This window comes from Melospiza melodia, chromosome 5 (genome assembly GCF_035770615.1).
Source record: "Melospiza melodia melodia isolate bMelMel2 chromosome 5, bMelMel2.pri, whole genome shotgun sequence".
NCBI lineage: Eukaryota > Metazoa > Chordata > Aves > Passeriformes > Passerellidae > Melospiza > Melospiza melodia.
In genome coordinates this window covers 15,733,436-15,761,399 of record NC_086198.1, presented here as the reverse complement: position 1 = coordinate 15,761,399, position 27,964 = coordinate 15,733,436, and the positions used below count along the sequence as shown (strand labels likewise).

General features: G+C 41.6%; 1 protein-coding gene across 1 annotated transcript; it reads right to left on the bottom strand.

Annotated features, from left to right (window-relative positions):
• Window positions 1-109: 109 nt before the first annotated feature.
• On the bottom strand, window positions 110-27,136 carry MTTP (microsomal triglyceride transfer protein). The gene is made up of 18 exons (XM_063156400.1): window positions 26,966-27,136; window positions 22,511-22,698; window positions 21,802-21,945; window positions 19,693-19,800; window positions 18,822-18,938; window positions 17,633-17,772; window positions 16,615-16,765; window positions 13,158-13,315; window positions 12,119-12,287; window positions 11,424-11,531; window positions 10,169-10,381; window positions 8,946-9,157; window positions 8,259-8,356; window positions 8,036-8,157; window positions 7,041-7,268; window positions 3,149-3,273; window positions 2,628-2,798; window positions 110-1,736 (listed from the first exon to the last, which is right to left on the bottom strand). The coding sequence occupies exons 1-18, from the start codon at window positions 27,024-27,026 to the stop codon at window positions 1,568-1,570; spliced, it is 2,682 nt and encodes an 893-aa protein (XP_063012470.1). The 5' UTR covers window positions 27,027-27,136; the 3' UTR covers window positions 110-1,567.
• Window positions 27,137-27,964: the final 828 nt, after the last annotated feature.

Sequence of the window (27,964 nt, the reverse complement as noted above, 5' to 3'; positions counted from 1 at the left end):
ATTGTGAAGGTGAGTAAAATGGTTCCTCTTACCCCAATCAACAGCATTCCTTCCCCAATGAGAGGCTTTCCCAACCCAGAAAGTAACAGACAATAAGACTGGAAACAACTTCTTCACACTATATTTTTACCTCTTTTATTTAGGCTTTGACTAGAAATGTGACAGCATTTTCAGGAAAGACAACAAGCAGACCATTTCATCCCACTAACAGTTTGATTTTTGCAGATTTCTGCACTCTTGGCTTTTACAACACAAAAGAGTTTGGATTTTTTCCTTAATTTTGTAAGAAATTTTTTTCATGACAATTTATGAGTTTTTCTCGGCTGCTTTTGGGTTTGGGATTTTAAAAATAAACAATTGTTCTTGCCTTTTTATTTTACTTTTTTTTTTTTTTTTTTTGTGAACAGCACTTGCCCACCTTGTCTTATAAAAATGAAATAATGAAATCAGATGGATCAGAGTGATCAGCTGAGCTGGGACAGGGTATATTCCTTTTTAATCTGCAATGCTGATGTAAAACTTTTTTTTATTTTTTCACATATCCTATGAAGACACTGCTTGAAGTGTCTAAGTAATTTTAATCAGAGGACTTGTCTGAGTAGTGATTATTTTTTGCATTGAAATACAAGCCTAACTTACCTAGAAGTAAATGTTCTGGCTCAGCACAGGCTTTGCTAGACTGTGCATCCAAAATCTATTTCTTTCAAGATCCTTTCCTTCTTCATAGTTCTGAATTGCCTTAGTGAATGCTCATTTTTTGAAATGCACCTGCCTTGATTACACACAGGGAGACAAATTTTGATGAGCTGCCAGTATTGGCTTAACTCTGCTCTTGCTTCTGGTAGCTACAGAAATTACACCATTGATTTCAATGAGAACAGAATTAAGGCAACTGTAAGTTCCTCCTGGAAACATAACCCCACACTGTTAATCAATTGTATTTAACTACAGCAGTTAATAAAAAAACTCCAAAAGATAAATAACAATAATCAAGTTCTGCCTGCTTAATAAAACCCACAAAATGCTTTAAAATCATGTAAAATAAAACCTGCTTTTTTGTAAACAGGCAATACTGAGTAAGCAGGAATTCATGGTCCTATCTGGATGTTAATTGTACTCGAATATTTGAACAGGGATCGGTCATAGGCCTAAAATACCTAAATACTTTAAAATACATTTATAAATAATCATTCTTTATACATCATAATTGTTCTTTCCACACATCAAAAACACAGACTTCTGTATTCCCCAAGGAAAAAAATGAAGGATTACTTTTGCTTTTGGCACAAAAAAGTAAAAATGAAGAACAAGCACCACCCTTATGGAAGTGCATGAAAAGCTACCAAATTGGTCTTTATTTGCCTTAGGGCTTTTTTTTTACAAAAGTTTTAAATACAGGTTAATATGTAAACACTGTGCACACACTGAGAGTTTGATGCTGGCCCGTTGAAATCAATGGCAAATTTCCCATTAATGCAGCAGTGCAGGGTCAAGCTCCACGCTGGTAAGGTGTGTGCAGGCCGAAGTCATTGAGGGGTGCAGGAAAGCAGGAGCCCAGGAGCTGCTTTCAAAACCAGCCGCCAGCAGAGTCCGACTTGGCGCCGAACACCTTCTTGCACATGTTGGAGTTCTCCTGGTGCAGGGGGTATTCGTTCCCGGCCAGCGTGGCTGCCTTGCCCCTCCGGGCCGTGTAGCGCCTGCCGGAGGGCAGGCTCTCGTACTTGCTCATGCGCGTCCTGCAAAGACACAGCACCGGCCTCTGCCACCAGCAGGTCTGGGCGCAGCTTGCACCCCGCTACCAAACCCTAGCACACAGGCCAGGTGGCCCTTCCACAGTCAGCAGACAGAAGCAGCAGATGTTTTAGTAGCTGCAGAATAGCAGACACTGTTTTCTTAGGATTTCCCGAAGGTTCTCAAAGTCTTAAAACACTCTCAGGTTTCTAACCACTTTTGGATGAGAATAACCTAAATGGAAATCTGGCACAGGCTCTACAAATGTTACCTTCCTTAGGTCTTAGCAAATAGGGATTAGAAGAGAGCAATATACCAAATAAAGCAAATTTAATTACTATTCTTTGGCTACTGAAGAACATCTTTTTAACCTTATTTCACAGTTGTTTAGTTTTCAGGAAAACTGGTGCCTTAATAAAGTATGATAGAACACAATGGCTGCAGGAGTACCAGACCAGGTACTTTTGTTGACATGAGTAAATAGCAGATGATGAAGAGAGCTTTCCACTTCAGCTCATGTATGGCTTTGCACTTCCTCTCTCAATAGTATAATAGAGAACTACTGCTGGCAAAACCTGAGGTTGCCATCAGAACTGATTGCACACAAGGGCACTACTGTCCCGCCACTTCAGTTAATTCACTTGCAAAATCAAATTAAAAAATTGGACTGAAGTGCACATTCAGAGCTGATCAGTTGTGATCTTCAGAAAAGTTATTTCTGAATCTCAGGGAGGACTGGGTTAGCAGAGAGGTCAGTGTGTGTAACAGCCTGCACTGCACCTCATTGTGTTAGGCTGGAATTTGGTCTCAGTGGATAATCTCGTGTCTGTGAAAACCAAAAGTTCCAGCAGCTGGCTGGAAAGACACTTCAGAAAGTGTGTGCTCTTAGTTCTTACCTGAATGGAGAGTCCACTCTATCCATCTGCATACAGACCAAAAATGGGTACTGTGAAAACTGCACTGTGGAGATGAAGTCTAAAGCTGTTTCTGTTTCCAAAGTGGTTTCCATACCAGTTTTTACAAAGAAGGAATCCACCTCGGTGTTACCAGCTACAAACATGGCTACCCTACAAAAAAAATTAGGCATTACAATTGTTTCAAAACACATTAAAAAAGAGGAAATTGAATTACAAATAGTCCTACCACATAAACAAAAACTGCCCTCAAAGCAGCCTGTTCTCCACCTAAAGGTATATAAATTCACGCGAGACCAATGGGAACTGGTATTATGCAGGTGGAAAGGAATAGAGAAGTACAGACATTCTCCCATGCACATAACTATTTCATTCTATTTATTTAGTTGCTTAATTCTAACTCATCTGCAAGGTCTTTTATATTTAAATTTGTGCCATTGGTGCTACCTTGGCTCAGAAGCCTAAGGTGCCTACAGCTACAGCATGTGCTGGGGGTATCTCACCGGTTCTTGACGTTGGTTTTGGATTCCCGGTACCACAGGCTGAACTCCATCCCTCCGGAGATGTCGATGGCCAGCCCACCCATGAACTCTGCTCTGGCTGTGGGCCCAGACTGCAGCTGGATTTCCTGGAGCCATGGCAAAGCACAGGTTACTGACTGCACACCTCTGAGGTTTCCTTATTCCCTTTGGTCCTGCACTCACACCACTTGCCATTTTGCAGGAACAAAAAGGAATAGAGGGATGTTCTGAAAGGATGGAAAAACCATCCCGATGCACCTCCCTCCCCCAGAAATGGGATGAAGCTACAGCAAGGCACCTTGTATCCTTCCCCTCTCCCTGTGTGCCAGCTGGCATCATTTCTGCACAGAGTGTCACTGCAGGGAATATCATGTCTCCAAGAGCTACCGCACAAGCCCCACGGAGGCTGTGACAGCAGTCCAGCTAAATCAGATTGAACTCCTTGCTGGAAGCCCAGCACAGGTGCAGTGCAGAGTGACCAGCACCCCTGTACTGGCAGTGGGATGCTGCCACTTGTGCAGTGGCTGCAAACCCACCATATGACAGGAATTACCTCTTCAGGGGCTGGGTGGCCAAACCCATCAGCTTATGCACCTTAATTGGCATTAAATGCATTTTCTATCAAATATCAAATGTGCTCATGGCTTCATGAAACCTGTAAGGCTGGACTGGAAACACATCCATGAAGTCAATTTCGGAAGTGGTAATATAGCTCAGGGTCATGGCAGTTCATTCCTTTTAAGGTTTGACACACAGCCAAGATTTCAGGGTTTACCCAGCTTGGCAATCTATCTCTACATATTTGTCCTGCTTCCCTAAGAACTAGTGGATTAATTCACCATTTTAAACGAAATATTAATTTGGGAAAAGCTTATTTTGATCATGTGCAGGACACCTTCTTCAGTCTCACAGATGGTTTTCTCTCTCCTCTCAGGTTTCTGTGCCTGTGGTATTCTCAGCATCTGTAATGTTTCAGGCCTTTATAGGATATGTGGGAATATTAATTTCCTGTCCCTTTTTGATGTCCAGGCACCCTAGAAGTCTCTATTCTCTTCTTAGCTATTCAGAGTCCAGTAGTCCAGTGGCTCCAACTAATGCTGTCCCAAGACTTAAGAAAGAAGCAAGCAGAGAGTCAGTCTAGCTTCCTAATCCCTATAGCAAGGAGCAACATCAGGGAAGGGTTTTGTTCAGAACATTAAAGTTATTTGGCTGTAATCGAAGACTCGGATAATTATGGTAGCTGTACATGCTTACTTCACCTTTTAGGGTAAGTTAATTATCCTTGAAATTATTTCCTTGACAGAACCAGCTTGGCAGAGCCATCTTGGCAGTCAGTTGCTGCTAAAGTGGGCTTGAGATTTAAAGAATGCAGTGGGCTGGCTGTGGCTTATAAATCCAGCGTGACCCCAGCAAGTGTGGTCATATGATGCTCTGATTTCTTATTTTCACCCAAGTTAAAATCATGGATTGAAATTGAAACCTTTCTGAAATCAAAGGGAGTTTTTATATTGACTGCAATGAGACATAAAATACTTCCCTTGTTGGTCTGTTTAGGTGTAGACATAAAGCTTGTTTTACTTTATTTTACTTTGCTCTTAATTGGGACTGGATTGGTGGGTAGCTGCTAATGAGTGAGGAGGTAACAGTATACATGCTGGCAGAGATAGTACATACAACCAGAGGAGCAGATATTTTTAGATGTATTGTCACATTGCATCCAAGAATATTAAAGTAGGCTGGGTTTACAAAGGCTGCGCGGTTCAAGACTTTAATGCTACCTAGAATTAAGCTGTATTTGTCACTGAAACCAGCAGAGAAGTTAAAGAGCACTTGTCTTGTGTTTTACTAGCTCATCTATTTCCTTATTTATAGCTCAGCCCCGTCCCTCGTCTCATGTGCAAATCCAATCCAGGCTGATGGGAGGTGTAAATCACAGGGACCCAGCCTCCTAAGGAGAAGTATTTTCCTTTGCTTTCCTATTTTAAGCTTTGTGTCCCATTTGCAGTGGAAAATGTGAAGATCAGAATCAGTCATTTTTTACTGTTTAAAATGCTGAAATGTGCCATGTATCAATAAGAAAGTGTCTTTAAAGTATCTTTATGTATTGCACTGTAATGCAATCTTACTGTAATGCAACACAGAGATGGCTGCAACAAGCACTTCTCTGGGAACTGGCTACCTTCCACTGGGGTCTGGCTTTCAAATGGCTTCTCTGACCTATCAATACAGTATTTCATTTCTCTGGGTTTCTGGCAGGTGTGTTGCCTAGGAGAACTATTAACACTGCTGAACTTTAATGCAGGTGACCTAGGAGTCTCAAAAATAGTTTTATGAGAGCTGTTTATTTTCTAGCAGGAATATAACTTCTGGGTTATTCTTAGCCCTCAAACAACACTGTGGCCACAGGGAAGTGCCAAAACCTTGTTGATGTGCTGTTGAGTTGGAGTGTAGCTATAAGACCATTCTTAGAAAGATGGGCTGTGCTTAAAAGGGAGCTCAGCCTGAAGCTGTATTCAACAGGGCTTTAAACCATTCCTGCTTTTGTGGGGTGTGGAGGTAAGACACTGCTGCCAAGACATCCAAAAAGGCAGTGACTGACTGAAAACCCTGCACCCTGATATTGTTAAAAATGGCCCACAGTCCCAGCCTGGCTGCCCCAGACTTTTGAGAGGCTCTCCAAAGGCAAGGAGTGGAGAATTTGCTGGCGAGCAGAGCTCTAGGGGTGCCCAGCCAGCTGATTCAGCCCGAGTATGTCTGGAGCTTCGTGCATGCACAGCAGTTGGAAATATTTAGTTCTCTAAATGCTCCCTGTGCTCAGGACTAGACATGATTATCTTTCTCACCTCTGCGGTCTGTTTGTTAAATAGGTCACAGCAAAGTTTTTGCCCATAATCTGCGTGTGAACTGTAAAGCACTGCTGGAATGAGCTTTAGTTAGCCAATTTGGGCACTACTTGGGAAGCCCTCTGGACTTAAAATACCATTAGAAGGAGCTGAGCTGGGTTCTGGATGGGAAAACCTGTCATGTGCAGAGGGTGTTTCTGCATAATTTTGAGCAGAGTGGATCGTCTTATCATCTACTTCTGGCATTTTCTTTGGCCAAGAATTAAATGGGAAAAGCCAAAAGTAAAGTTTGAGACTGCAGATGTTTTGTGAGCTGAGTACAGCTGTTAAATTCACAGGTCCTAAGGAGATCCCAGCTTGGGAAGAGCAAAGATGCTGACCCTGCACTTTGAGAGAGATGTCTAGATTCTTAGTCCTCCAATAACACATTATGTAGCCAGTTATATTTCTATGTAAATCTATTTAAGCACAAAATTAGCAAATCATTTGGGATGACAGTTGCATAAAAACTGTGTAATCCTCATTTTAATTGCTTGTTTTACCTAGAAATAAACAGTTGAAATTTGGACCTCTTAGCATTGTTCTTTGAAGGATAGTTCTCTGATTCATTCACCTGACAATTATTGCCTAACTGGACACAAGGTCCCTGGACAACTTGTGAAGAGGAAAACTTAGGTGGTCATATGGGACAAGAGTGTATTACAAGAAACTGTGGGAGGGGAGGTCATAGCTGAGAGCAATATGAGTTTGCAACAGGAAACTCAGTTGCATTTGCTTTTGTTAAGTTTCTGGTTTATTTTCTAGACTATCTGTTCTCATCTTTGTTCTAGGTTGCTTTTCATGTTATTTCATTCTGGTTTTAAATACCCATGACTTTTCTATTGCTCTCCTAGTAAAGGTAACCTGTGTAACACTGGTCAAGTTTCAGCACTGAGAATAAAGAAAATAAGGTGTCCTACAATGGCAGTGTGGGGGAGGAACCATCTGTGCTTAAGAGACAGAAAAAGAAGCAAACAGTGTGCTGTTAGTACCTGTAAGAAATCTGTGAGGAGGACAAGTCCTTTCACCACATTCATGGGATCTCCAGTTGCCGAGAGCATTTTAGACATTAAATCACCATACCCTTGGAAAAATGTCACTGGCCTCAGCTGGAAACCAAACAGAATGGCTGACATGCCAGCAAAGGAGTCCAGGTTTTCCTCGCCTTCATCAGGAGTTGCAGCTATTATGGACTCCAGACCCTGAGCTTCGAGAACCACCTACGAAGGAACAGTGATACAGAATCAATGAGAAAATCCTGCCTGACTCAGACTACTAACAACACCACTTATTTTCTTGATGTCTAAATGCCTAATTTTAATTTATGTAGTTGTAGTGGAAAAGCTATGAGGGTGAGACTTAATGGAACTAGGAAGAGTACTTAGAAAAATGGAAAATAAAATAATCTCTTGCCATGTTTTTGCCCTTTAGGTGCTGAGCAGGATTTACCCACATGCAGATCATAATCCTAAGACTAGTTTTCTTTCAAACACATTTTCCTTAGTGCATATAACTATTTTTCAGGGACAGTTGGGAGGAAAGGCCAGAGGTGTTCCACTGCAATATTTTTGTCCTCTATAAATTTAGGAGAGTTATAATACTGAAGATTCTTGCCGATATCAAGAAAATTCTAAAATACAGACATTAAAATCTCTTTGATTTGTACATATGATCTACTCTTTGAACCTGAACTGGTACCTGATTTTACAAACTCACAAAGCTTTTATTGATTACATCAGAGAAACAGCATAGGCTTTACACAGACACAGACTACAATGTATGATGAAAAACAAAACACTCGTTTTGTTTATGGCAACTTATGCCACATTGTGGGGTTTTCCCCTGTTATTGGTTTTCCCCCGTTATTGGCTTGTTGTCTGCCCAGTGCAGCAAGCCTTATGGTCTTAAGCATTAGCTGAAGTGATTTAGAAGCTGTAAGAAAAGGACCACATACTGGCTAAGTTATTGTGCACAGTGTGGCTGTTACCTGGATGGCATGAAGGTCAGTGCTTCTGTCAAAAACACGGATGTTCATGTTACTTCTCCGTAAAATGCCAGAGCCAGAGTAGAGGATGTCGAGGCTGTATGTGGATGACACATCAGGACCACCTTAATTGAAAAAGAAAGAAGGTACCTGTGACTACACTAGTGGATTAATGAAATGTTTGGGAATACAAAGAGGGTTCAAAGGCAGTTTCATGGTTACATACGTGTGATATATCCAGTGTAGGCAGAGGAAGAGCCCATCTTGGAGAAGCGATCGTAGTTATGGGCACGCATGTCCTTCAGAACTTGCCGAACTGTTTTGCTGTGGGATTTCAAAAGAAACAAACAAACCCACTGAGATACAAAAATGTTACAGTACCATGCATTACTTTTTCATAGAAAGATCAAATTTGAGAGGGTGAATTTCCCAGTTGGAAAGAGGGTCTTCCAAACCCTAACCTTTTCCCACTAAAAATCTGCCCTAACCCAGTCTCTCTTTCAATTTCAGGTACTCCCTGCAGTCATAGGAAGAAAGGCAAGCAAAGATCTTGCTTGAAAATTAATGTTTTTAAGAAGATATATATTGATTATTTTCATTCTCACACTCTGATGTTTAAAATTTTTCCACATCACTGGTTTTGAAAATACAGAAGCAAGGGACCATTTGAGAGACAGAAGACATTTTTCACAGTAATGCAAGTCAGATGCCCAATTATTTTTTGTACCTGTGAAAATGTGAACAACTATTAAAATAATGACATTGAAATTAAGGGATTTATTCTGAAATAACAATACAAGGGACATAAAAATAAGATATTCCTTTATACTCTCCTTAAGTTTTAGTAATTCATGAGAACCTGTTTGTTCTCTGTAAGGAAGGGCTGTATTTATTTACACTGAACTTAATGTACCTGGAAGGCATTTCAAAGCGCAGTATATCCTGGATCATGGACAGCATGTACTTGTTCATCTCCATAGGCAGTTCCCCAATGGAGAGCAGGATGTTTTTCACTTCCATGTAGGATGGGTTACTGTTTAAGAGGATGGCAGCTGCTGTGGTTCTCACTGTCTTTTCATGGATTTTGCGAGTCTGGTGGTATATCCTGTTCATTGTTTCCTTCACCTGGTCAGGAAACACATTATTCACTCAGTGCTCATGCAGATGACTGGGCAAAGTACAGGTTGGAATGTCGTTTATAATATCAGCTTAAGTTAGATTAGTTAGCTCCATAGCTAAGGCTAATACATAAGGATATATTTTCAGCATCATGTTTTTCATGGTCCTTTTGGAATGTTGAGACATGTATAGCTCAGTGACCACAAGGACAAGTGGGACATCTGTTATCTTCTCTCAGCCACAGACCAAATACAGCCTTACACACTGGTTTTAAAGCAGGGCTGTAAATAAGTAGCAGCACTAAGAACAAATGCCGCAGTGGTAAGACAGAGATTTTCTTGACTGTTAAGGAAACATGTACTTTAAAAACCAAGAATATTGTTATTTTAATTTTCTAGATAGTGCCTGTGGTGGCGTGTCCCTGAGAAGATTGTGACACATCTTTGTCACGGGGGAATTTGTGGAAAGCCATGTAGTCCCACTGAATGGCCTCCTATATGCTCATTGCAGAGCAGCACCCGGACAGCCTCAATCCTGATGGCCAGCAGGTATGAAATGGAATACAAGGTAATGCAGCAGAGGAAGGACCTCTTGTCCCACTGTTTTCTATGTCTTTTCCTATTCTTAGAGGCTGCAGGGTAAAATGCAGCTATTTTACCCTTCTCTTACTTTGTGTGCTCTCCCTGTGTGAAAGCACAAGGAAGAACAGAGATGCACAGGTGCCCAAGTGCTCCCTCTGGCGAGCAGAGCCCGGTTCTCCCTGCAGACTGCAGGCTGCCTTTGGTGGCTGCGTGCGACCCTGGAGCCAAGGGCTGACTAGCATGTGTCCACCAGTCCATTCCTTGCCTTCAGCATGTTGACTGCACCACACAGCTTGGCGCCATCAGCAAACTTACTGAGATTGGACTCAACCTCACTGTCCATGTTGGTGATGACAAGAAATGAATTCTGTGAATTTACCCTTTATTTTTAATACAGTCTCCCGCACTTCTTTTCTTGGGCAGCAAATTTTCTTACCTCTTTGGTGAGAAAAGAAGGATCATATCTCTGCAAGGCAGTGGCAGCAAGGCTGCTGATGGGCCCTTCTCCTGACTCAGCATACTTCAGGAGCACTGGAATTGCTTCGGGAAGGAGTGCGTTCTTCAGTGCCAGCAGGTACATCTGCACGTTGTCGTCTTTGCTGGCCTTCTCCAGCCTATTCAGAATCAACCTTTTGGCTTCCACAACAGCCTAAGAAAATCAACAGCACATTAAATGGTGATCATAAACCTCCCTTTTTCCCCTTGCAGGAGCAGAAGGGGCAGGGCAGGGTTCTGGCATGTTTTGTGGCACCGGGCTAGGAAAGATTTCATTTGTACGTTGATGGCTTCCTTCAAGCATAACCAAAGTGACTGCAGCCACAGTGACACCTGATCCAGAGTGTTAGCACTTGCCAGCTGCTCCTGACCTGATTCAGGGACTTCACAGGTCCTCCTTGTGGGGCCAACAAGTTCCCACAAAAAAAGGCAAGGGAAGGGTTCTTCAGTGCCTCAGAACATGATGTTATAAAACTACTTGGCAATTAACAAGGGACATTAAAAGGGCCTGTTCAGGTAATTAAAAGGGCTCTGTAAGTTTTCAGTGCTGTGCTGCAGTGCTGAACAACACAGATCCAGCAGCCTTGTCTGATCATTCTCATCCTCTAACACCAGCATCTACTCAGTTCATGCTCAGAGTAAAAGTCTTCCTCCTTCTATGGATGTTCAGGGCACAGTTGAATATTTGAATCAATGAATTTTCTTTACAGAGGTGAAATAACCTAAGATGATTGCAAATAATAAACAGACCCTGAGTTGGCCAGTGTTTCTCTGAGGATATGCAAAGCTTTTGGACAAGGCAGCACAAGTACTGCTTCAGCTGACAGGTTCAGCCACAGAAATGGGAAGAGACAAGATTAAAGCCTAAATCTGACAAATAAACAGACCCTGAGTTGGCCAGTGTTTCTCTGAGGATATGCAAAGCTTTTGGACAAGGCAGCACAAGTACTGCTTCAGCTGACAGGTTCAGCCACAGAAATGGGAAGAGACAAGATTAAAGCCTAAATCTGACAAAGTAGAGGTCATTATCAAAAAAAAAAAATACAATCCTCTATCAAACATAGGAGTTCATGGACTTATTTTAAGTGGGAGAATCTGCTTCCCATGTCTGTCATGCTCCCCCAGTAATGTCACCAGGGATTGGTCCTGTGTGTTGCAGACCAGAATTTGGGCAGCAGTGACCATCAGATACTCACTGGCAGCTTGCAGCCATCCCTGTCACACAGCTTTCTAATGAGTGCTCCCATGACAATGACAAGAGTTTCTCTGATTTCTTGACTGGCGACATCTCCCTTGAACTTCTCCTGTCATGCAAAAGCAAAGCTGTTTAGTGTCTCAGAGTAAACACGACGAGCCACACTGCTGTGGGCTCAACAGGTTCCCTCATTTTCTGTGAACAATAATGCAATGCAAGGGCAGTGATTACCACGATGGCCTGGGCTCAGGCTAAGCACAGCACAGCTCTATCATTACATATATATTACATATAATAACTCAGTGTCATTTTCACCTTCAGTTACATTCAGTGTCTCAAGTAGATTCATTTGGAAAAAAAAAGGGGGGATTTACAGTTCTGATTACAGAACTTTCATAATGCAACAATCAAACAATCCTCAAATTATTTTCTTAACATTCAGTATTATGTTTCTTTTTCAAGTAATGGATTTTGGTAATATTTTACAAAGTAATTAGACTTTCAGCCTGGGCATAAGAATATTTGTTGCTTGCAGGCTTTGTGTTAATAGCACACTTATTGGAAACCCTGGAAGGCATAAAGAAAGGAAAATCAGAAACAGCAACAGTTGTTTCTTCTTCTCTTCCCCTTTGACTGGGACAAGGCATAAGAATATTAGCTCTGTTGTGTTTTTTTTTTTTTTGTTGTTGGACTTACAGTTAATGATTTCAGGAGAGTTTCACTGGGGTGAGAAGCAAATCCACAGGCATACAGGAACCGCTCCTGCAGGATAAAAGTGCTTGCATCCTTAAAGTCAAGAAACTCCAGCATGGCCTCCAGTGATTCTGGGGTCTGAGCCGAGGTTACAGCATCCACTACCTGTGGACTACAAAGAAGGGCAAATTAAATGAACACATCCTTGCAATGAGCCAGTCAATACTGAAAAGACTTGGCTGTATATTGAGAGAAAGAAGCTTATGTACTGAAACAGCTCTTCATTGCAAGTAAGAGAATCTTTTACTCTTGTTGGAAAAAGTGTCCCTGAACTTTCACCTCAAAATGGCACACAGATTCATATCCATGGATAGTATTTTAATTTATGCAAGTAAGAGACAAAAAAAGTTTAAAAACCCAACCATCACAAGTGTATTAAAGTTTACAGAAAAAGGCTGTAGTTTTAAAGAAGTGTTTTAGTACTGCATGCACAATGAAACATAGAGAAAAGGCTTCTATGCTTCCTGAGTGACTCTCAGGTTTAACTCCATTGCTAACAACTGCTACAATTTATTTGAAAGATCCCAACCACATGATTCAGAAATGCTTTTCAACTCTCAAGTTTCAGTGTGCATGCTGTTCACAACCAAACTCTAATACTCGGACAATTCCCAGGCATCAGCATTGCCTGGGAATACTTCTTTGTTGTATTTCCTATTGAAGGAAACCAATGGGAAGTCAAGAGCAAGTTATAAGGTGTTTCAGAACAACCATTTGGTTTGAGAACCTTTGGCTAAACTACAAACCATGTTGGCCTTGCACTGTAGATACAACCCTGGTGGCTGAAGGGCGTGATGAAAATTTATTATATTACAAGAACAAACATAACTTTAAAAAAAATCCTTTTCCTGTAGACAGTACTGAACACTGGGTTTGCATTGCTAGGACATCACCAGCAGAACTCAATCTCTTTGTATGCAATCTGCCCTTCTGCATTTTTCAGTAATTTAAACCTTTTAAAAGCTTGTTCATGGTAACTTACAGAAGCTCTTTATTTTCACTTTTAATAATTTTCAGTATCTCCTCCTTCGTAGCTTTCCTGATGTTCTGAATGAAGGACAAAAAGCTTTTTGCTGCATCAGGTTTGGAAAGTTTGTCAGGATGCATTTGTTCTCTGATGTTCTTCCAGTGCTCAGAAAGCTGCAAAACAATTCATATTATGTGAAATCTCTCAGATTATAGCTTCAGTTCTCAAAATCAGACTAAATAAATGCTGATATGATTTCAGCTGCTTTGAGCAAATGCTGTTGCTCAAAGTAGCTGAAATCCAACAGACCTATGATCCTTTAGCTCAGTATTAGGTAATTTATGATGTCCCAGCACAAATATCTTAGAAATCTTTCTATAGCTGTCTCTCTTCCAACTCTTTATTATTTTCCTGATGTTGTACATGACCTTCACTGCAATCTCTTTTGGAACAATAAAATTTATTTATACTGTAACTGGAATAAAGGGAAATCTCTTCTCTTGCAAATTTACTGTGCTTTCTGGTGAATATTGTGTTTGCCTTATGTTCCCATTTTTTCCTAAGTAGACTTAAAAAAAAAAAGGGGGAGATGCACAATCCCCAATCCGCTAATTAATCATGTTTTTTGAGAAGATGGTAATTTTGGGTTAGTACAGAACAGGATTAAATATCCAAGAAGTTATTCCCAGTTTTTTTTCATAAAATTTCATAAAAAGGGATTTGTAGCTATTGTACAAAATAAAAGGTGAGATGATGGTTGCTGTATTTATTCCCACATCACATTTTTTTACCTGAACAAGCCAACATGGTAGCAAAGCAACCATATCTGTCCTTCCAGATGCACTCTCATAAGAAACTGGTGCCAGTATTTTGACCTTTCTTCTCTCCCTTGCCTTTGCCTCTGTTATCTCAAGTTATCGAGAACATTCCTTGGTGAAAACTCAGCTGTTCTTTGCAACAGCCTTTACTGCAGTTTTCCTGAGTGGGAAATAAAAGTAGCACCCTTCTGACCTTCACTAAAATAGTTCCACTCTGTGGATTTTGTGTTGGGCAATAGCACTTGAACCTGCTGGCAATTAGAAGTATCATTCATCAGTACAGAGTGCAACTTCTATTGACTGTAACAAACAATAATTAGGCAACAATGATTGAGACATAGGATATTTCCTGAGGATTAATAACCAGCTGGGAGGAGCTCATGTTCTGAGGCACAGATGGGTCTTTTAACCTCCACTGGTAATTAGTGCTTAGCACCAAGGTCAGTGTAGCTATTATTAACTGAAATTGGATAAATATATAGGTCACTTTTTATTCCCCCTGTTGAAGTTGCACCACAGTCCAGCAAAAAAAACCCTCTAACCTCATTACTCCTACATTTTCTCCTGTGCAGAGCCCAGCTGCGTGGGCTGCTCTTAGGCAGTTTGGCCCATACCCTAGAGACAAGCAAGGTGGGAGATGCAAGCTGGAGCTATCTCAAGAAAAAGAGAGTGGAGACCAGGCCTTCCTTGGTGGGTGCTCAGGAGCAGCTGCCATCTCCTGCAGTGACCATGACATTAAAAACACCATTCACAGTTGACTTTTCTGAGGGCCCTCATTCTCCTGATGTGAATGTCAGGCAGTTTGGATTTAAAAACTCAAACATTCAGGCACAAGATGCACACACTTCCACATGGCAATTCAGCGTGGACACAGACCTGTGTTTCTCTGACAGAGAGATCAGAACAGAGGTCTTGTGGGCACTCTAGGAAAATTCCAATGAAACCAAGAGGTTCTAAACTGAGCAGGAGTTGGTTTTGAATGTCTGTGTATGACAGCTGCTTACCAACGTACAAAGGGTGGCTGCACAAGACAGAACAAACCCATCTCACCTTCAGAAGGGGCAAGAATCCTTCCCCATAGTAACCATGAGCTCTTCTGAAAAGAGCATGCTTTATGTTGTCTTAAAATAGAAATCTAGACCTGATTTTAAGTGCAAACATTTGCCATAACCTCAGAGAAGCTAGTGCTGCCATCTGGGAAATGAGGGTAGTAATGATTATTTTATCAAATTCATAAAGATAGAGATAAGACCTGTTACAATTTAAAAAGGGCTTTGAGAATGTAAAACCCTAAGGCATAGCATGTCAGCAGGGCATTAATGTATACCATGAAATATAAGTAGCATATGCTATGTTGCTGCTTTGGATACAGTGTTCTGTTTATAGAGCCCATCTTTTCATAGCAGTTACTGAAAAATACAGTGAGAAAGCAGAACTTCATTCTCCCCGTGCCATTAGGTTTATAATGACATAGGTCAGTCCCCAGGCAGTGCTCTGGAATTATACCCTGTGTTTGTTATCTTGGTCTGAAAATTATAACTGTTATGACAAACTCAGCCCCAAGTGACAAATTGGTCAGCACAAACCCCGACAGGCAGAGTCAAGGAAAAACCACCTGTCCCTACTCTGTTTAAGATGCCTTGATATTCCCTGTTAGAACTGCCCTAGCACATGGGCAGCATCATTTCTATATTCTCCAAATATGTGTTTTTGGTCTTCCCTGTGGCTCAACAAGCATTAGATAAGAAAAATTATTACAGTGTAATGCTACTTCCAAATAATAATAAAAAGCAAAAGTTCCAATACAGGAACATATTTGTGCTCATAAGGAGTATCTCGGGAGGACTAAAATTCTGTGTGCTGAATAGAAACTATATCTTGCTTATCAACACTGGAGAATAATGATCCTTAATGTTCCCATTCATTCCTCAATGGTAATAGCATTAATACTGTTGGCTAAAAGTCACTGTAGTAATCTATTTAGGTTATGATGAACATCATTAGTAAAACAAAAGATGATGCATTTACACTGCCATGCTCTTAGCCTTCAGATGTCTTAAATATAAAAAAACAAGGCAATGTTTTTCCCAGGGAAAAATGAGAACATTATTGGACTCCCCAAGAACACTAAAGCCCCATTTTATACTTGCAAAATACCTATAAAATCCTAACAAAAGACTTCCTCAGGGTCAGGTAGTAAGAAGACATTAAATATACCACCAACAAATGCTTAGCCTGCCTGAGGAATGGCTAAAGAACTTGAATCCTAGGAACAGATCAGCTCCTCCATGATAAAACTGTTTACAAACACCAGTCAGCAATCTTAAAATTAATTTTCACTCAGAGGAAATAAGGTGCACCCAGCTAAAGTCTGGCAAGGTGAGATAAAACAACCGGGTGCTGTATTTTCTAGTGATCTGGAGAAATATTGCAGTCTTTAAAAAAGAGCAAAAAGGTTGGTACTTTTAGTGGTAGATCTTACAACACTCTTGTGGGGTGAGCACCTTTGCAACACTTCTGTACTCCCTACTCCAGGGTGCATTTTATATTGCTATACTGGACCTGTCCTAGTTCTGCTTAGACAGAAAATTTGCTTTCACACTTGTCCTGCTCAGCTAAGCAACCTGATGTCCAATGAACCTGTGTTTACTTACTGAAGGGCACTTTTTGCATTCAGATTTCACTGGCTCTGCTTCCAGGGCAATGGCAACATAATTGGGGTCCAAGGTCTTGATCACACCAGCGACTTGCTTTGCAGCGATCAGTCCCGTCCCAGCTTGGACTGACTTCAGCTCCAGCCTCTGCCTGCACATCCACACAGTGAGGACACCATCAGAGCCCAACCATCAGCACACAGATGCAGAAATCACACCAAGGGGAAACAAAAAACCCTTCCACAGACTAAAAAATGTAGAATGCAGACTGACTAAATTCTTATTTTAAACTGTTCAGAACATGGCAAGTCTGTGGGGCTTTTAAGGTAACAGAAGTAATTGATACCAGCAAAATTACTGCTAGAGTTATGTGCAATAAAATACCTATGTGAGAGACTTTCTAAAGCACAGATTTGTTATACTTGATAAACAGCCTTCAGTATTCACATACATTCTGAAATGTTTCATATATTTGTTCTTAAAAGATCTGGAAAGTGAAATTTTTGAATGTACTTTTTCTTTTAAATATCTATTATTACCGAGTTGCCTGAGTTATTTATCTTGTATGAGTATGTCCACACTTTCAGTGTTTTGGAGTCTGGAGTCTAACACAGATCTAGGTTTCACTGTTGTTTCCTTTCTATGCAGTAGATTCTATTTTCTATGCTTCCAAACTCTCATATGCTAGAAATGGAAATCCATCAGAAGTATTTCTTGAGAAATGAGATGACAGAACACCTATAGCACTAATGGGTAGATTAAGAGGGTTTGGCCAATTCCTGCTGTTGCCTGTTAACTTCTTATAAAAGCCATTATTTATTATTTGTGGTGTGGTAGAACCCTTAATCAAAGTTGGACCTGGTACCTGGCACAGTTGGACCTGTATATGGATAAAAAAAGAGACCTAAATCCTGGAGAGTTCACAGCCTTAGATCTTAATTCTATAAAACCTACACATGTAACCTAACTTGAAGCACTAGTCCTCCACCATCAATGACAGCCCAATTGCCCAACTTACTTTGAAACTATTTTGGCACCTGTTTTTCGTCGGTAATTCAGAGCAAAAACAAAATTTTCTTCTGCCTTAATGGATTTAATGAAACTGTCTTCCAGCACATAAACTGTAGCAGATGTGGCTTTTGTACTGATATCCAAGATCTGAAAATAATTAAAAAATAAAACAGAAAGTGGGTTATACAACAAACAACATACAAAAAGAGCTCACTGTTCCAAATGAGGGCAAGACTTGGAATGAAGCAGAGCCATATGAGGAAGGCGTATATAGGCAGGCATCTCAAGCCTATGAACCAGGTTTTCAAGTATTCCCTCTGCAGTAAGTAGCCACTCACTTCTACACCATGTGCTTCAAATTTAGTATGTACCAGGGTAAAGGACAGTAGGAGCAGGGGAGGAAGATGTGGAGCAGGCTGCAACTAAGAAAAGACCCAGTACTACATTTAATTTAAGATATGCTTTAAATAGACAAATATCTTTTCCAGAGAAATATCTTGTGAATAAGATTGTCATGTTCACAAACAGATCAATGAACAGATTGTCATGTTCACAGATGAAACAAGGTGGCTGTCTTTGCTTCTTGTTTTGTAATCAAGATGATGTCTTTGTAGTGTGAAAATGGGCAACCCAGTCATAGCGTTAAGGCAGTTATTAAGAGAGTGTGTGGTGTCTTTGTACTTCTCTGAGCTGAGAAAGGTCAGTTTCTGATGTGGAGAATCCCAGTGCCTCCAGCAGGTGTCCAGCCTGTCCTCAGCAGTGACTACTTAGAAAGTCATTTACGAACAGTGGAGGACCTCTAGGGCTGTAGTAGGGCTTCATTTACCCCTATGGCACATCTCCTGTATTACACCTGTGCATGAGGGAAGCCTTTGACCTTCTAGGCAAGCTTGACCAGGCTCCATTCAGGAGTCAGCATCTTGCCTGGCATTTACAGCAGATGGGGAAAAACGTACTATTAACACTATGACTGTATCTGTATCAGCTGAGCCAAAGTGGTTTACACCACAGGAGAATCCATTCCCTGTTCTCTCCATGGGAACTACATGTGACATTTGGGCTAGCAAACCTACAAAATTTACATATAGAATTTGCTTCCTCTAATGCTAGAAGGACTTCTGAGAAGGTGAGTAGGGGCTGCTAAGAATATATTTTAAATAGGAAGAATAGATTTTATTTTGTTAAAGAAATCATACCTTGTTGTGGCTGGTAAATCCTTTCTTTTCTATTTCACAGGAGTCCAGGTCTTTTATTTTAGTCACTTGATCTTGCCGCACGTTGTAAGTAGTATCACATTTCCCAGAAATGTCCACCTTGGAAAAGAGAGTTAGATTAGGACAATTTCTTGAATTTATCTTTGGGACACCCCCCAACACCTTCCAAAGATGAAGCATTTTCTCCATTGCTGGAATCCTGTACCTGAGATGCTGTACTGCTTGGGTTTATTTAACAGTTTTGAGGATGTCAGTGGTTCTAACTATCTGCTTTGGATTGGCAGGGGTACTGTTCATTAGATGGCTAGGAAGAAAAGTAACAATGGCTGTTTAAACAAAATAATTAGGAAATACCAGGCAGCTTACACTATACTCACAAGTCTGAGTTAAATTTGAGCTTTGTTTAAGGGGACAGGTTTAGAAATATAACAATGGAAGGCAACTTAAATGGATGCAGCTAAATCAGTGCTGACTTTGTGTGGGTACTTGGATTTAGAATGGGATTCCACTAAATTGAATTTAGGAATCAGTCAACTTTAAAGAGCAGTATAATCACTTTTATAGTGACCTGGTTTAAGGTGGTTTATTACCAAATTGTGCTAGATTTATAAAGGCATTTTAAATCAAATGGATTGCACTACTTCTTTATGCTAATTGCAGCGATTTGATTGGTGCCACCAAATATGCAGAAGACTGTCCTTAAGTCCCTAACCTCAAATGTTATCAAAGGACTGATTTCTATCACAGTTCACTCTTTCTGAAGTCAGCAGGAACCACAGGTCTGCCTTCCAGAGGAGATCAGGCTCTGCCTGTTCCTCATGTGATGATAATCTTGCCTGATAGAGCACCATACCTCACGGGAAGAGCCAGAGTGCAGCTGCAGCTGGAAAAGGCTGGCCAGACCTCTCTTAATGTTCTGAGTAAAACCAGGTTCATTTTGATATGAGTAGAAGGTTTTGATCTGTAGGAATTGAAAAAAAACAAAATCCAAAAACAAACATATAGTAAGCATTCAAAAGTGTGTAACAAATCTGGTTAAATTAGAAAGGAATAGTGAGGATCCACTCTAGAAAAACCTTTACTTTGAATTTGGATCTGTTATTTGCTTATTTTGAGCAAACTGCGGAGGCTGCAGGGCCTGGCAATAACTGTACAAACACATTTTGGCCTTCAGCTGAACCTAAGTACAGTTTCAGTGCAGTGAGCATCTCTCCTCCTGGAATTAGAGAGAATTTAGATGGGAAATGGGAAACTTTTCATACTTCCACAGGCGACTCATTTTTCTGCATAATCCTCAGGTAATCACTCCCCACAGGGGCATAATATCTGTTGCACTTTAATCACAGGTTACAAAAACTCAGGATGAATCATAGATAAATCACAGATAGAATGACTTCAATGACGTGTCAAACATATCACAACCTTTGCACTTCATGGGTCAACTATTGTGCTTGAGCCTCTCCTCTGGTAACAAGACTTTGCACCTCCACTCTGCATTCAAGTTGCTTTAGAAATGCCCCTTTATCTGGAACTGTAAGTACAACCAGTATGTTATCTTGGGGTAACCCTGAAAAGTGAAATTTACTGTGCCAGGGTTGAAATTGTCATACCACAAAGAAATCATAAAAGGAGCATATAGGCCCGACCACCTGAGAAAAAGCTCAAGTTTTAATACTACATCTTAGCCTTAGCATATGCAAGTGTGCAATGTATGAGGAGCAGATGCATTCTGTGTTCTTCTGGTACCTCTGTTCTCATGTAGGGATGTGTGCAGTTCACAGCCAGCGCTGTCCTGTTTCTTTTTATGTTGTGTAAAACTGATGACAAGGCTGAGTCTGAAAGTTACTGAGCAGGTCTGATAGCAGCTGCAATTCAGCAGGCTGAGCTGGCAGCCAGGGTATGTGCTCAGTGCCTATTTACAGCAGGAGGTAAAGATCCTGCTGGGATAGAGTGTCACAGCTCTCACTGCGCTCTGCAGACGGGAAAAGGGAGTGTGACCTTCAACCTTCCTCCTTTCTCACAGCCCCTCCTGCCCCACCTGCTGAGCACTGCTCGGGCTGCAGAGGGGAAAATGGGGCTCTTGGCCCAATGCCACAAGCAACAGGAGGGTGAAGGACCAGGGGCAGGAGGCAGAAGCAGCCATGGCTTGAGCCCCACCACTCTCTGGCCACAAGAGTAGGCTGAGTACAAGGGTAGCTCTCATAAGCAGCTCTGCAGGGGAAAAGAGAGTGGGATGGATGTACTTGAATCCCCTTCTCAGAGAAAGTGTGTTAAAGAAAGGGGGACACTGAGAGCTACAAATGGACATGGGTGCTCCTGTGCTGGGACAGCACTTTGGTGTTCTCCCAGGATAGGATATAAAACCCAGGCACGTGTTGAGACACATCGGCTCTCTGACCCTTCTATTCTGATTTTTGGAGACTGTCTCCCAGTAAGGGAAAAACATATAAGGCTGTAGGTCTTTCAGCATCAAGCTCATTAACTTGGCAGGTGACACAGAAATAAATAAGAAAACCAAGGAGCTAGGAAAAGCAATCCTGGTAAAATACTTGATAAGGGTTTAAAAAGTGATTAACACTCTACTGAGTTCCTCACAGACTCAGTAGAACATCCCTCATGACAAATTGTATCTGCTTTTCTGCCTTCAGATCTTGGACAAAATCCTGCCCTGGCTGAAATCAATAGCACAAATCCCACACAGCAATTGTGCATATATCCAATGTGTACCTATCTTTGTGGACAATCTGCTCTTTACTTCCCCACTGTGTGGTGTTCTTCTAGGCTTGGGCTAGAAGGTAAATTACAGTCTGTTCTCAACTACTGTATTGCACACAGAATGATAGGACACAATGGCTTATTAAAAACACTGAGTGAATAGTGAACTGGTAAATTCTTCAAGTCTGTTACAAAAGATTTCTGTCATGTTTCCTTAGGGACTGAATTTTAAAAGACAGGCTCTTACCTTTCCACGGACTAGCTCAACCATTATGGGCCTCTGCAAAGCCTCCAGATACTCTTTCCCGATGATCTTCTCTGTGCTTTTTCCTTTGAAGATGTTTTTATCAGCTGGACGCTCATTCACATTTTCAACCTGAACATCTTTCATCTAGCAAAGCAAAAGCAGAGAAAATTAATGTAGAGAGCAGTATAGAATTGGCCTGGAGTAGAGCAGATAGACTAAATCACATAATCAATGTTCTTTCTTTCTGCGTTTCTGGTTCTGATTATTAATCTTCCATGATTACTATGTCAAAGTTTACAAAAGAAGCCAGTGCTCTCCACTGGGGAAATAAGTCCCAGAAAATGTCACCAGAAAGCTAAGTACCAAACCCAGTTTCTATTTAAAAATATTTGCAGTTACAACTGAGGACAACCTATTGCCCCTCAGGTAAGGGCTTGCACACCAGTCGCTTGAAGCTATAGGTGCTGTATGAAGCAATTTCTAAATACAGGAGACATTCTGAAGTGCTGGCTTATGATGTTAGATAGTTGCTTGTGAAATATTGTTCTATAGGAATTAGATCATCAAAGCAGCTGGGTTTAGTTGATGAGACTCGAGAACAAAAGGTTTAGCTTGTGTTCTGAAAGTGAGTTCTCTGAGATTGGATCAGCAGCTAGATAAGTGCAGAAAAGACTGGGTATGTTTTAAGTTGTCTGAAGGCAATAGTTACCGTAATTTTGACCAGCTGGTCATCATCATTGTCAGGATTTCTCCATAAGAGGTTGACATCCACACCAGAAGAAATCCGATATCCTGCACTTTTCTGCAGGGATGCTTTCACCTGATCAACATAGACTTCAGCTGAGTAAGCAAACTTATATAGCTTGTCATTATTTAGGCTGGGCCCAGTAGTGTGCCCTGTTTGGAAAGGAAAAACAAACAGCATTTTAGTATTGACTAACTCTCATAATCTACCGTTTTCTCTAAGAAACCTTTAGAAAAATGAAAAATTTAATTACAAGCAAAAGATTTATGGGACTGATCCTGCTACTCCTGATTACAGAGGCTGTCTCACTGAAGCAGCTGGGTTTTTTTGTGATTTAGTTGACACTGATCATACATATTTAACATAAGAAAGGTGACAAAATCCTTTTTCTAGCTCTTTAAGACTGTCAGATTCTTTTCTTCAGCTATGTTAGCATTACAAATTAATCCAAAATTATTTGCAACTCAAAATACTGTTAATAATCACACAATTTGTGTGCTTAGCAATGTGAAATGTACTGATGTGATTTGTTGGGGCCAACACAAATAATTCTCTGCATCTCTTGCACATTTATTGGGAATCTTTCCATGGAGAGACTTGCCCAAGGGTGACATGAGTGTGATGAAAACATTAAGAATGTATTTTTTAGATAAAATAATTAAGCTCTTGTTCTTTCAACTAAATAATTGTTCCCATAGCTGTGTCTCTTCTGTTAATTTATATCTTTTTAAGAAATGTAAAAGGGAAGAGAAAGGAAAATAAGCTGGCTGTACACTAAGTGCTCTTAACATTCTCAAAGCAAACACACACAGAGTGACCTTAGGTGCTATCTGTAAGCAGCACAGCACCAGCCTCACACACCCAAATGCTGCACCACTGAATGCACTGGAGATTTCTTCATGGAGTTCAGGAGGTACAGAGCAGAAACAAGTTCACAACAGAGTTAATCTAAGAAACACAAAGTGCTGTCCTCAAGGAGATGCATCTCAATCTTATGACAAGTGCAGGGAAGGGCAGAGGAAAGAAGAAAAATCTCCCACAACAGCTCAGAAAAATTCTGTAATGGAAGCAGTGTCTTCAAAGTCCCCTGCAGAGATTCATCAGGCTATCCTGATTTATATTATACCCCTCTGTTTTATCTGACTCACTTAAATAAGCTTCAAATCACTGCATTGTTAGAAAGGAAAATCAGTCTTATTTCACTTTAATATTTTAAAGCCCATTTAGGTGGGTGCACAGGGTAGTTCCATCATGGCTGGATGGATACATTCTGCAGTTCAAAACCCCTGCTTCATTAAGACTTTGCATCACATTGTTTCCCTGTTCACTCAGATACCATAGCAGTGGATTAAGGTCAGCTTCAAAGAACCTTTCCCTGAGCAAAATGGACACTCCAGCAAGTTTAATCTGCAAGCTGTGTAAACTGGCAAAGTTACAGAACTAAACAGACTTTATGTCAGCTGGGGATGTGGTGCAGCAAGTCTGGTGATCCCAGTGGGCTCAGCCTGCTCACACGTGAGAGGCCAAAGCTGTAACTATTGATTTTTTCCCAGGGAGGTTGAAGGATTCATGTTGGCACAATGGGGCTGTCTGGTTTTGCATGTCTTGTGTGTCTGTTTCCCAACAAAGTCACCAAGAGGCATGTAACCCTTCTTGGAGGTTTACTGTGAATTTCCTAGCCAATTTCCTTCCCCAGTTCCCTGCTTTGAAGCTACCTTACCCCTGAGAGTAGAGGGTGCTCAGTGCCTGCTCAGAGGTGACTATGCCTTTCAGGGACAGATTCCCTGCAGTGCCTTGGAGCCAGTTGCTTCCTGGTTCAAAATGTCCTTGATTTGCAGCAGAAACTGCAGTGCAAAGGACTTAGTATTGGCTGAGATTTTAGGAATACCACCCATTAGGTGCATTCTAAACACAGCCCCATCTACAGGAAAAAAGTAGGGGAATAGCACATCCAAAAGAAATTATTTGAGTGCTCAGAGACAAGTCTTATTAGTTAAGGTGCATGTTGTGGTTTTGCTCCCTCCCTATTCTCAGTTAAAAGCACCTTTCACCTACCCTCTTCCTTTCCCCACAGATGAACACACACATGGTTTTACTCTTTTTTTGTAAGAGTTCCTTCCCTCCTCCTCCCTTTTAGCATTTGCTTATCCCCACATACAATAGAGCTGTTCCATCCTAAAGGAAACAGATGAGCAAATGATGCAGGACCTTCTTGCAAGTGTCATGAAAGAAATGAATAATTGCAAAGTATTCCTGGGAGCTAGAAGAACATGAGGTATTGAAAACTTTTACCAATTCACACATAGAAAACACTGCAGGAGCCAGGGCAGAAGACAACTTTAGTTGCCAGACTGGGCAAGGGTAGGCCAAGAGTGGATGATGATAAGAGAAGCAGCAGGGATGAGGCAGTATTGAAAGCAGTCCCAAAGAGTTAGCACTTATCCCTGAGGAAATGGGGAACCCAAGAGAGACAAATGAAGAGTGTGGTCAGGCTGAGAGATGACAGATGACAGACAGAGGCACAGGGTCACTGAGCAGAACCAGTACTCAAAACAACACAAATAAATTTTCATGCCAACTTCCACGAAGAAAACACCAGTACTATTCTGACAGGAATATTGCAACACCTTTCTGATAGAAACTTTTCTTAATAGAAAGTGACCCTTTTAGAAGCTCCTTCCTTTGTATCCAGCACAGCACTGGGATCCTTGCTGCCTGTGCAGCCATTGACATTTCAGCTGATGGCAAGTGTCCCACTGCCTGAGAAGGGAGGAGAGATGGACACACAGACTGCCAGCAGCCCAGCCAAGCTCTCTGGGGGTCAGAAGTGCTGCTTCCAAGGTGGAGTGCATAACACATAGTTTGACTAGTAACGTTAAGTGTCTGTCATTAAGGGTAACATGCCAAGTCTATAATTAAATCATGATACTGTATAATACAGAAGGTTACACTGCATGAGCAGAGACAGCTGTCAAGTCCTGTGCCTTTTATTAATACATATGGCATGCACAGCATGTGTGTCTCTAACTACTTGCCAGCTCTACCTTCATAAATCATATTTGCCACTATCTCTGACACCAGATAGCTTTAAAAAGCAAACCCCATCCGCTTATTTGAAAACATTTTTCAAGTGGAACTGCAGTAGGAAAGTTTTACGTGCGCTGACCTACCTGAATCAAACAGAATAATGTTTCAATATTTCCAAAAGGCAGCGTGGCCGATGAAAAGGTAAAACACTAATCCTAATCCCAGCTCTCATCCTGAGGCCCTAAGTGGCCTTTGGGCCAGTAATTTAGCTCTCAATCCCTCTGCACAAGAGAGAGGAAATCTGGCAGAGGTGAAGGGATGACTAATTAAAGGGAAAATGCTCAATATCCTGGGGAATGTGACAAGTAAATACTACTTCACATCAAGAAGCTTTGCTTAATTGATATTAAGGGGAAGCTGGGAAGATCAGACACCAGAAATGTGGCACATTGGTACCTAGCCATAAACGGAATGTGGCAGTCTCATGAAATAAACTGACAGGTAAAGGCACTGCTTGCAAATTTCTCTCCTTTATAACTCCTGTCATGAGGGTGTATAGAGGCAGGGAAGAAGGAAGGTTGCTGCTCAGTGCTTACACAGTGTCCTGGATTCCCTGCAGAATGCAGGAGGTGGCACCCATGAGAACATCTCTACAGCCCTTTTAAGAGCTTAGCCCAGGATGTTGTGCTCCCCCTGCTTCCCTTCATGATGAAGACATCCTCATTAAACTAAAAAACTCAGCTTATTTTACGAGGTTACTGCTCCTCTAAATTTAATGGGAAGTTGTACATGAAGAGTCACTACTACAGACACCTTTCCTTTTCATACATTGGCACTGCTGAAGCAGACAGTCTCCAAGATTTCATACCCTTGACTTTGTCAGGACACCTGAGTAAAGCTCTGCTCACAGGGTTTCTGCAGACATCCAGACTTTCAAGACTTACTACAGAGCAACGTTCTCATGAAATTAACAGGATGCTTCTTACTGACTTCAGTGGTAGCTGAGTCAACTGCTCAGAAGCTGAAACCTGGGCAGCCCTGAGCACTTCCTGGCTCTGCTCCACAGAACACTCCATGTGTTTAACTTCTGAGCGTGTGAAAAGTCCCTTTGAAGTCAGTGCCCCCACAGTATGTCCTGATTAAGCAAGTTCAAGATCTCTGATCTTCTGGTCACACCACTGGCCCTGTGCACTTGAAAACATCATCTCCTCCATCACCTCTGCTGAGAGGAATGCCACAAGCACTTAAACCTAGCTAGTAAATGCATCTTGTATTACTCAAGCATGTCTGAGTAAAGCTGATAATTTTCTGAAGCAAAACAGAGATCTGTATACACACACTGGTTTTGCCTCTGCTGAGGCAGAAGCTGAACCAAGCCCAGTACAGACCTACCTTTCACAGAGGCTGAGTAGGTGGAAATTATGCAAAGGAACAGCACGGTAAGAAGAATCATGCTGGACTCTGCCGAGCTCCTGACTGCAGCATGAAGTGTGAGAACGTCCAAGAAGTGAGCTGAGAGTGGAGCTTGCAGAGAGAGCCACAGGCTTGGCCACACTGTTTATCTAGATGTAGTAAAGGTCAGATTCCAAATTCCACACTCAGGTACTAAGTTCATTAAAGGACTTCCAGTTAATTATTAAGAACTAAGGTAACTGGCAGTTTCTACCCCATTTTATCGATCACCCCGGCTTTCATTTTTGAATGCTGAGCCCACACAGACCCATTTCTGAGCAGCAGAGCCCACCTCCAGTGCTGGAAGAACCAGATCCTGCCACCACTCCTCTCTCTGTATGAAAGGACCATCAGCTCTGTTTCTGCCAGGGGCCAGATCTTGACCACTGTTTCCACTGTCTTGCATCATCTGTCATCATCTCTGAGCAACCACAGAAGCAGAGGTTTTTTAAGGGTCTTCCAGGAAGCAGAAGTACATGGGATTTATCAGTGCCATCCCAAAAACGGATCCTACTTCATTACACACTCAGATGTGATGTCAGTGCCTGTTGCACTGTACCATACTAAATCAATGTTCTTTCTTTCAGCATCCCCAGCCCCCATTTTATATCATTGCAGTGGCAGAGGTTAGAGCCTGAAAGATGAGATAAAACAAGACATTTTGTCCCATCTCCATGAAGGGTACCAGCTTGGCAAGGTCTGGGAGCAGGGCAAACCAAGCCCTTCCCCCTTTTCTTGTGCTTCCTTCACCACCTCCCTTGAAAAGCCCTGCCTGACTAACCCACATGCCTCCCTTTTGCTCTGACCGTAAATCCCAGGCCCTCTGACACTAACCTCATGGCCACAGGGCTGGTTAAAGGATGTCCTTCAGCTGTCCCTCAGGTGTCAGTGGGGCAGCAGGCCAACCCTCCGTGTTTCTTGGCATGCCCTGCGAGGCTG

Excerpts from the sequence above, each read along its gene's own strand:
- MTTP (XM_063156400.1), bottom strand. The coding sequence starts at position 27,026 with ATGATTCTTCTTACCGTGCTGTTCCTTTGCATAATTTCCACCTACTCA. Across the intron at positions 9,158-10,168 it reads CTTCTTTTCTCACCAAAGAG|GTGAAGGAAACAATGAACAG; the intron begins GTAAGAAAATTT and ends TTTCCTGACCAG. Across the intron at positions 8,158-8,258 it reads CTACACTGGATATATCACAC|GTGGTCCTGATGTGTCATCC; the intron begins GTATGTAACCAT and ends TTTTCAATTAAG.